At 37.0% G+C, this 10,348-nt stretch overlaps 2 protein-coding genes across 2 annotated transcripts in view; one reads left to right on the plus strand and one right to left on the minus strand.

The window, feature by feature from the left end:
• The first annotated feature begins 872 nt into the window (after nucleotides 1-872).
• sst2 (somatostatin 2) lies at nucleotides 873-1,550 on the plus strand. Its single transcript, XM_077248614.1, has 2 exons — nucleotides 873-1,082; nucleotides 1,214-1,550. The coding sequence occupies exons 1-2, from the start codon at nucleotides 945-947 to the stop codon at nucleotides 1,403-1,405; spliced, it is 330 nt and encodes a 109-aa protein (XP_077104729.1). The 5' UTR covers nucleotides 873-944; the 3' UTR covers nucleotides 1,406-1,550.
• An 811-nt stretch (nucleotides 1,551-2,361) lies between these two features.
• The window catches only part of cwc25 (CWC25 spliceosome associated protein), a 9,176-nt gene continuing 1,189 nt past the window's right edge, over nucleotides 2,362-10,348 (minus strand). The window contains exons 4-9 of the mRNA XM_077248599.1: nucleotides 6,007-6,076; nucleotides 5,413-5,552; nucleotides 5,214-5,283; nucleotides 3,693-3,895; nucleotides 3,322-3,486; nucleotides 2,362-3,038 (exon numbers count right to left, since the gene is read on the minus strand). Coding sequence (XP_077104714.1) covers nucleotides 2,924-3,038; nucleotides 3,322-3,486; nucleotides 3,693-3,895; nucleotides 5,214-5,283; nucleotides 5,413-5,552; nucleotides 6,007-6,076 — 763 coding nt within the window. The 3' untranslated portion in view covers nucleotides 2,362-2,923. The remainder of the gene's footprint in view (nucleotides 3,039-3,321; nucleotides 3,487-3,692; nucleotides 3,896-5,213; nucleotides 5,284-5,412; nucleotides 5,553-6,006; nucleotides 6,077-10,348) is intronic.

The following is a 10,348-nucleotide window of genomic DNA, read 5'->3' on the forward strand; positions in this document are numbered from 1 at the left end:
TACAGTAAAGTAACGTTATATCTGTGCAGTCATGATATGTTGCAGGTCGTAAAGTAACGTAAACAAGGTTAACTTATATAAAAGCAAATTCGGGCTCTATAGAGGCTATTACATTACTAACTTAGTCTAACATGATAATTCATTCATGCATCACAGTATTTCTGGATTTTGATTCGAAAACATTTGGACGTTTTACATAATGTTATATTAATATGAAACACAAACAAACAGATCCAACTCTGAAATTGCAGTTTATTATTGAGTCAACAAGAAATTACAAACAATGCGAAATCTACGTTAATTACAATGTTCTTTTACAGAACTCGGCATAACAGATACCGTTTTTTTGCCCCCTGGATGCGCGCGCATCCGGTATTGTTTGTATACAAGAAACCCTTGTATATATATACATTAAACACAAGCAGCAAATGGTCACTTGAAAAGAATAATGTTTCGTTATAATTTATTTTTCCCAGATGTAGGAAATAAGAACCTGTTCAAAAAAAGTGTTCTTTGACCCGTTTCCTAGTAACATCCATTTGCCACGATAGCCATCAAGATTTTATGACCAAGAAACTTTGGTAGGGAGGTCACTCTAGCAACAGATCAATGTGATGAGGGCCAATAAGTGGTTTATTGGGGGTCTTGCTTCAGTTGGATGAACTCTGTTTAAACAGCAGGAAAACACAAATTAACAAAGATGGAAAACAAGATGTTCCTGTAATTGAAGTTACATCTGACCCAAAGATACCAGCTGGGACCAGATTAATTTGTTAATATTTAAATTGTAAAACCTTTCAGTGCGTAACTAATTTTGACTCTGTATGGGAGGAGGCACCAGTATAAAATACAGTCCAGATAAGCAAGGAACACACTAAGGGAGCACATTGCAACAGAGAGGCTTGAACCAAGTTTGAACAAGCCACATCTTCAAGACAGCAGAGATGGCCTCCTCCCAACTTCACCTCAGTGTCTCTCTGCTCTGTTTGGCCATGACAGCAGGCTTCATATCAGGCGGTCGATCTCACATGGTCTTGAACTCAGCGCTTCAGGCATCTCATGGCACTTCAGCTGATGAAGAGGTAAGCTTTGAAGGTCACACTCAAAACATCAATGCATTTGAATAGAAGTAATACACCATCGTGGAAGCACATATCGCTGTTTTAAGGCAAATAAAGTATTGCAACCTGAAAAAAATACTTAAATTCTTCAGATACCAGAGAGATACTCCCTTCCAGAGCTCCAGTGGTTGCTCAGTAACCCAGACCTAGCATCCATCCAGTCTGACAGCCCATCTCTGGGATTACTACAGAGTGGACTGGACCTAATGAGGAGAGACAATGGAGAAAAAGAGCGAAAGCCAGGCTGCAAGAACTACTTCTGGAAATCCAGAACAGCCTGCTAACCACAGGCAGGCCAACGGATCCAAACCTGAGGCTTCCGCCACTATCGACACGCTGCCGATCACATGCTCATTCTCTTTCCTGAATCCACACGTCGTATGACATTCACTGTCTTTGGCAGGAGTGAGTCTGAGTAATTGTAGCCATTATCTGTGAAGTGTTCCTTAATCTCAGTATTATCTTGCTCTGAAGCATTGACTGCTTGCAATAAACAGAATACAGCATAAAAAAATGCTGGCCTGTGATATTTTATTTGCTGCTGGGATTATATATATATTAGATGTTACAGAGACAATCTAAGTTCTCAAACAATATATATCTATATATACATATATATACACACACACACACACACACACACACCATAAAGAACAAACCACATCCAACAGGAGTAATTGCATATGCAAAAGGAAGCTGTCTGAAAGAGATGTCTGGGTATTAACCCAGATTGGAGAAGGAAAAAAAACATAAAATCACAGCTGCCCAACTCACTGCAGAATTAAATGTGCACCTTGAGTTCCAGTGTCAATATTCATGGTCGGGCTGCAAATGCCAAACCTTTGGTCCAATGTTGCCAGCAGTGAAATCTTAGGGTGTGGCCAATCTGAACAGGAGTCTACCTGTTTTGTAATTCTCAGGAGAATTCCAGTGTGGAGAAGCCCCAGATCACCAAGAGTGTTGCATGACCAAAGTGAATCACAGGGATGGATCAGTGATGGTTTGGGTTGTAATATCATGGCATTCCCTTGGCCCACTACTTGTGATAGAAGGGTGCGTCAATGCCAGTAGGTTGTGCCATGTATCAAAATAATGCACCAATACACACAGCAATACAGCGTGGTTTCCCATGGCACAGTCACCAGATCTGAATATTATTGAGCCACTTTGAGGGTGGAGTGAGTCAGGAAACATTTTCCTCAAGTAGTGAACCTGGCCAATGTTCTGCAAGGGGAAATTCTTTTTTTTTTCCACATTAGTTTATTTGCACAAATATAAAATATATACAACAAAAAACAAGAAAGTATAACCCATATGCTGTGTAGGGAGAGGCAAAATAAAGGGCTTATTTAAAGCCTCCACCTAAACAACAAAGAAGAAAAAAAAGAAACTAATTATCAAATTAAAGAGCTAAATTACAATAACAAATATATAAATGTATATGACTGCATCAAGTCAATTACAACATATAAAAGGGAAGGCTCACAATTCCTCTGGCCACTGTTAGGGACTGTCATTCCTTAGATGAACTGATTCTATATTGGCCACAAAAGGAGGCCCGACACCATAGTAATAAATTATTGTGGTCTAAAACCAGGTGTTTCAGTTTCATTGTCTAATGTGTGTGTCTCTGTACCTGTGTCTGTGACCTACAGATGCTGATGACTGGAGAATGTTAAAGTACAAAGCCCTTTGCATTTTATTTACAAACATGAGATCTATAAAAACGACAAATTTAAAACAAATATTAAACCAGTAAAATACAAAAGACAGAGGTAAAAGTTTGCATTTTTATGTTCTCCTCATCTTCTCATGAAGTTCTTCTCCAGAGCAGCAGGGGTCCTCTGAATGGAGTGAATGTTTCTTTTCACACGGTCCTCCAGAGACGACGTGGCAGCACTCTCTAGCTTCATGTCACTGTAAACAGATTACGGACACAAATTAATTAGTGAGCAAGACATTATTATCCAAATAATTTCTTAATGCTTAAAGTGCTTTGCCCATATGCGTATGCTGGAGCAGAATTAAGATATTCCTGATTCCCACTTCTGTGCCAATTAACATAAACCATCAACTTTTCCATGGCTATCCAGAAGTTTATAACCAGGCTACCTCATTCAGTCAAGTCCGTTTGCTACAAATAAAACCGCTGGGTGCAACAGAATTAAGAATTCTGTTTTCAGCAATAAAAAATACTGACTGTATGAAGCCAGCATGACGGTCCTGTTTGGCACTGTCTCTGGCTTTCTCCTGGTCCTCTTGTCGCTTGTATCTCTGCACATTATTTTCCCTTTCAATTTCTCTTTCACGGGCAAAATCCATCATTTCCCTTCTCTTCTTCTCCAACTCTTCAGCTGAGAGGCGTCTGAGAGAAGGGAACATTTAATTGCATTTTATGTAGCAAACAAAACAGAAAGTCTTCTACAGCTAAAGAAACAAATGACATGTGATCACGCCAGAGGTTTAAAATGATAAGACTCACGTTCAGAATTACTGACACAGATAAACAAAACATTCATTCTTAATCATTTAATCTACTACATGATACAGCAACTCAAGGAAGTGTCATACTTGCTGTAATTGGTATACTGTGGTCTTTGATGGCGGTCCCGGTGTCTCGGTGGGCTGGGGGCTTTGGTTTTAGGTCTTCGCTCTGACTCTCGTGAGGAAGGATTCCTGTCTGCTTTGTGAGAAAACGGGGATCGACTCCTGTCTCTTGAATGATGATCTGTGTGGTTAGACACTGAAGAGTGATGGGATCTATGTTCTGGTAACTGAAACAGGGAAGAAAGGAGTACATTTCAAAGTTGGAGTGAAACGGAAGTTGAAAGTGAAACGGCTTCTCCAACAAGAAAACAAGCGGGACTCGATTTAGTCCATCGGGAATTGATTAGATCAGTCACTCATTGTGGTTTGCTGTTGGTTGGTCCCTCGCGCCAGTAAACATGGCATCAGAGAAGATCGTTGCAAGAGGGAGGGGAAGTTATTTAAAGATTATGAGGGACACATGAATAAAAAAATAATATAAATATAAAATAAAATAAATAAATAATGATGTACATGGAACAGGGTTCCCACACCTTGGTTAACTTCAAAGACCTTTCAAGGACTTTCCAGGTCCAATATCCTCAAATTCAAGGACTTAATGTGTGGACAATGAAGAGCAAGGTTACATTGTGTTACAGATACACTGTTACAGTTTTCCTGTGTTAAACACAACTATGCAAAAAAGCTTTTTTTTGCATTTATTTTTGGCCATATGACAGAGATCTGATAATCTATTTGTCGTATTTCTGTTTTGAATAAAACTGAAGAATATTCGGTAAATCCTATACTGTATTCTAAAATTATCTGATTTTAACTTTTCCATGGATTTTATTGAAAAGAGCTTAGGCTCATGCAACCAGAAGTTTTAAGATATGATATGCTTTAAGTTTTTCTTGCCTTTCTTAACCCAAATATCTTCAGTCAATGACTATATATTGTGTTCAATAAAAAAAACATTTATGATAATCTGTTGCCCAAATATTATATTTAATGTAATGTTGAATTGCTTTGCGTGTTAAGATAATGTAAACACATTATAAAAAATATTTTTTTTTATTGAACACAATATACAGTTATTGACTGAACATATTTGGGTTAGTATGCATAGGCCACGAAGTGTTGGCAAAATAACACGTTAGCAGGACCGGAGGGAATAAAATGGAATTTTTTTCAGAGTCACAAACTTTCAAGGATTTCAAGGACCCGTGGGAACCCTGATGATCATTTATAATAAATACTGCAATATTCCATAACAAAAGAAAAAAAGAATGATCAATTTTGGTTGCAAGGTGACTAAGAAAAATTAATATTTGATAAATATTACCAGATCAATGTTAAGCAATGGTGTAGGAACTTCATAACTGAAACTCATTTCATCCAGATCCAATAACTACTGTAAATGTCTATTACTGAGGTCAGCATGACCTATTATGGCAATGCAGAATTCAAATTAATTTAATTAAATATTAAAATTGAACAAAAGTTTTGATAATAAAAATCCAAAAGAAACATGTCAGTGAGAAAGCCAGGGATAAAATCACTTACTTGAAGGCCATAGCCTGATTTATGATGCCCATTAGAGGTTGTCACATGATCTGATCGTTCCTCTTTTGACCTGGTTGGCCAAACAGACACACATATTGTTAAAAAAGCTTATTTAAATTAAGTATGCCGCCTCAAACAAAGAGAGATTCATGCCAGTAAATAAAACAATTTACAAGCTGATTAAAAATGTAATTTGTACCTATGCTTCCGGTCCTCCTCATCAGAGCTTGAACTCCTCTTTCTGTGCTTTTTCTCCTTCCTCCTCTCTTTCTCCTCTCTTTTCTCCTTTTTGTCCTTCTTCCGTTTCTTCTTTTTCTCCTTCTCAAGATTGTGACGCAACTATAGGGGTAGAAAACAAAAAAGTCACAGACCAGCATTGTCATGGTTGAAACTCCATTCAAAATTCAACAAAAAATGGCTTTTAAATTATAATTCATATATTGAATTTGAACTCAAGACAACAAAGAGAACACATTATTCCAGTTAGAATTTTACTTTAAATAGAAAAGTTAACTGAGACAAAAAATAAATAAATAAAATGAAAAATATTATATTTAATAAATTAACTTTTATCTTGTGGTCCAGAGTGAAATAACAGTTAATTTCCCAGAATTTCATTAACTGATGAATTTCTTGGATTGTAATTGGGTATATTTCTATTCTTGTCAATTAAACTTCCAGTGCAACTTCTTGCGAGTTGAGACCAGTTAATGTCAAATTCCAAATAATTAATTAAAAGGGAGTTAATTCTTCAATTCTGACCACTAAACATAATGCAAAATATACTACTCACCATCTTTTGGATTTCTTTCATTTTAACAGGATTTGTAAGAACACCTCTCTTCTTCTCCTCCTCCCGTTTGCTGAAAACAAGCATGGATTATATTTACTGTAAACATTTTATTTGACCAGCACTTAAAGAAATATTTCCAGACCCAGATAAATATAAGCTCAAGCTACACATAATTCTAACTCGTCCCTTGTTTTCTTTAACAGTTGTTTGACCTTGTTAACAGGAGTGTAATGGTACACGTATTTGTACAGAATATTTTCAGCACAGGTCTTTTGGTTTGACAGGCATATATATTAGGCTTGGGCGGTATCCAAATTTTGATACCGTCAAACCTCCTCCCTATTTTACCGGGGTATACGGTATTACCGTGACTAATTACAAATTATGACATAAGGCTCAGACAGCGTCACCAAACTGTTGGCTTGTGCCTACACCGTTCATAAACTGAATATCAGATCGGGCAAAAAAAATAAATAAATCAAGGCCAACCCATGCACGTTGTGTCTGATCCCGGCTAACGGCATTAAATGTAATATGAGCCGTAGCCCTATTTAGACTCGACTATTTCTTATACGTGGGCCGTTATAATATGGTGGCGCCAAATAATTTTTTAACCCAGGTGCTGAGGGGGTGGTAGATATAAATACTATTTATAAATGAGCAAAAATGGGACAATTAATAATATTTAATTATTTTAATTATGACAATTGTATTCATTTTATTAATTAATTTAAATTAAATTAACAAGCAACAAACAAGAAGTGCATTTGTAAATCCGGTGACACGCGTGCATTGATTTTTATTAATACAACTTTTCTGTCAGTGCTGCAAAGATTAAGTTGACGATCGCAATCTCCTAGTGAACGCGCTTATATAGAGAGAAATGTAAATCATGGATTACATAATCAGAAGGTATAGGCTAGCCTTTTTCTTTTCGTTTTGAATTGTTTAGTTTTAAGAAATTGACGATTGATATCTCCGTAGTGAACGCGCCCATAGAGAGAAATGCACATCATGGATTAATCAGAGAGTATGCTGCCTATATTTCTTTTCCTTTTGAATTGTTTCGTTTAAAGAAATTGACGAATCGCCATCTCCATAGTGAACTATAGAGAGAAATGCACATCATGGATTACATAATCAGAGAGGAGGCTAGCCTATTTCTTTTCGTTTGGAATAGTTTCGTTTAATTTGATGATCGCCATTTCCGTATTAACGCGCATAGAGAGAAATGCTCATCACGGATTAAATAATCAGCGAGTGGCCTATTTCTTTTCGTTTTGAATTGTTTCGTTTAATTAAATTTCAAGCTTTATTTAGATATCTGTCATGTCTGTGAGACATACACTGAGTTTCGGTTAATTTATGATGAGATTTCAATGCAAGTGACCGCGGCGCACCAGCGCACGATCATGTCATGATTATGTTGTCTGCTATTTTTGATTCTTATTTATTATTGGTTGATAAAAAAATTATTAAAATTAAGATACAATTTATACAAAACGAAATTCACTTTAAAGAAAGGCCTTTTACAAAATGAATCTTAATTAAGTGGTCAATGTCTGACTCCCGATGCATCCCATCTTACTCGTGCTGTTCAGTTTTCATTATCAAAGTAAAAAAAAAAAAACATTATAATATTTTAACAAATATAAACTAATGCGCTTATTTAATGAACTCGGGGCAAAATGCATCCTCGCAGCAGTGAGTGGGGGGTTGTTTCGGAGATGCGACATTAGGTTAGAGGTGTTTCCATCTCTCGCGGTCACCTTTTTTATTGCAACATTTACAAATTGCCTCGTCAGTATTTACCGCCTCTCCCTTCTCTCTCTCTCTCTCTCTCTCCTCCACACTGTCACTTGATGACAACTACATAAGCATTTTTAGGCATTGAATAAATTTTATTTTTATATTATATATAAGTGCCGGTAATGACGGTATTGAAACTGATACCGTTGCTATTTTAAGACCCCGCGGTATACGATATTACCGAAATACCGCCCAACCCTAATATATATATACAAAACAAAAACAGCATTGTTTTAACCACTGCACATGCATGTCCTGAAGATAGAGTGCAATAGAATAGGAGCAAAATAATTCTGACTATAACATACATTTTAACATAAAACTGCACTATCAAGTCAAGTCATCCTCATTTATATAGCGCTTTTAACAATGTAGATTGTTTCAAAGCAGCTTTACAGAGATAAACATATAATTTAAGGTAACAGAGATTGGTTTGGTATGAAGAGCGTATTGCAGCCGTCATTGACAGCTTTTTTATTTTCTTCTAAAAGACAAAGGCCATAGTTTGTTCATTATTAAACCACTCATTAAAGGGATAGTTCATCCAAAAAAAAAAAATCCCATAATTTACTCACCCTCGAGCCATCCTAGGTGTATATGACATTCTTCTTTCAGCCAAACACAATCAGAGTTATATAAAAAAAACATCCTGGCTCTTCACAGCTTTATAATGGGATAGAGCCTGAGTTTTTGAAGCTCCAAACAGCATATCCATCCATCCATCATAAAAGTAATCCATACGGCCAAGCTTTTTTATAAGAAAATACCATATTTATAACTATAATCACTAGCTTCCCGTAACAGCTGTATTATTTGCCCTATTTGTTTGAACCACGAGCTAATCTACTCTCAACAAAAGCCATATTCGGACGTGATTAGTCTGTAATAATAATGGCCAATTCGCACGGGATAAGATATCTCAGTAATACTAGCAGAAGTGGGAGGTGTAACTCGATTTACGCACCGCCGTCACCTTCCTCATGTCCTCATGTGCGCATTACGTTGCTTCCTGATATCATGTGCGCAACCACATATAACCTATAATTATATAAAACTGTTAAGTCTGGTCATACGATGCATTAATTAACTTCAGATTGGATTGTGTTGGTAATAGGCACTTACCTAACGCTAAAAGAAGTTTTGTGCCTCTGACAAGTGCTATCGACCTTCTTTCTGATCTGAATGGTTTGTGGAAAAAACTTGAGTTTTGCCACAGACTTGTCCCAGCGTCTAGAACGCAACCATGCTTTTTCAAGTGCCACAGGAAATGACGGAATATTTACGTACATATTTACAGCGGGTCTATTCGCAAGGGATTAGTATTACCTGAGGTAATTTTTCCAGACCTTTTTCCAGAAGGTAAAAGTCGCCGTAATCTTTACTGACATTAGCAACGTTTACATGGACACATTTTGGTTCAATCAGAATGAAATCAATACGATTTATGAATCCGAACACGGTGTTTACATCAACGATAAATAAAGTAATCGGGTTGATGTGCGCGTTTATGTCACAAGCTTCAAATCGGAATTGATTTTTTGACATGCGCACACTGCACGAATATACTGCCGCTGCTCACACAAAACTATTCTCCTCTATTGGTTCTTTATTTGTTTTAAACAGCAGACTTAATATTTATCCATCTCTGGTCATGATTTGGAGACAATGAGCATATGAACCGTTTTGCTCACACAGTATAAATCACACAGTATAAAACCCTGTGTCCAAAACCAGTTGTCTGTGGATTAGAGTATGAAACAAGGACTGTTGGGATGTTGTCCTGCTCCACTTCACATCTAAAACCGACTCATTTAGATGACATTTTATTCAACAGGAAGAACAGCTCGTTCCGTGCGTCATACGTCATTACGCTATTTAAACATCATTGCACATACACAGTCCTTTCAGTTTCGGGTTTTCAATCCGATCAAGTGTTTCTCTTGATCGGATTACAAAAGGAATAAACCAACCCTTTCAATCCGATCGAAATTCCAATCAGATCGAGCTCAATCAGATCGATTAAGGTGTTTACATGAATGTTTTTGAGCCGTCAATCCGATTAAAAGGGTTGCAGCTATTATCCGGAATGATAACTGAGATGGCACATTCGGACGGGACTAAAATCACTGAGAAGCTCTGGTAATTTTTACTTTACCCCACCTATCCATGTTAAACTAATTCCGTCCGAATAGGGCTTAAGCTTACATCAGACGTTGGGTCAGAGGTCACTCTTCTGCCGGAACTAGACTCGCGCACGGCCGTTATCGGACGCCAGTGAGTATAAATAAAAAGTTATAAACATGAATATTTTTCTTTCAAAAGCCCTGGAGCCGTATGGATTACTTTTATGATGGATGGATGCGCTATTTAGAACTTCAAAAACCCATGTACAACACACTCTAATTATAAAGCTGGGAAGAGCCAGGACATTTTTTTTATATAACTCTGACTTTGTTTGGCTGAAAGACAATCATATACACCCAGGATAGCTTGAGGGTGAGTAAATCTTGTGCTAATTTTAACTAACCCTTTA

This window comes from Siphateles boraxobius, unplaced genomic scaffold (assembly GCF_051911475.1).
Source record: "Siphateles boraxobius isolate OS27281-9 unplaced genomic scaffold, OSU_SipBor_1 1, whole genome shotgun sequence".
NCBI lineage: Eukaryota > Metazoa > Chordata > Actinopteri > Cypriniformes > Leuciscidae > Siphateles > Siphateles boraxobius.

Bases quoted from the DNA above. Each gene is read 5' to 3' on its own strand.
- sst2 (XM_077248614.1), top strand. From the start codon at position 945: ATGGCCTCCTCCCAACTTCACCTCAGTGTCTCTCTGCTCTGTTTGGCC. The intron at 1,083-1,213 runs GTAAGCTTTGAA...TAAATTCTTCAG, and splicing joins GCACTTCAGCTGATGAAGAG to ATACCAGAGAGATACTCCCT.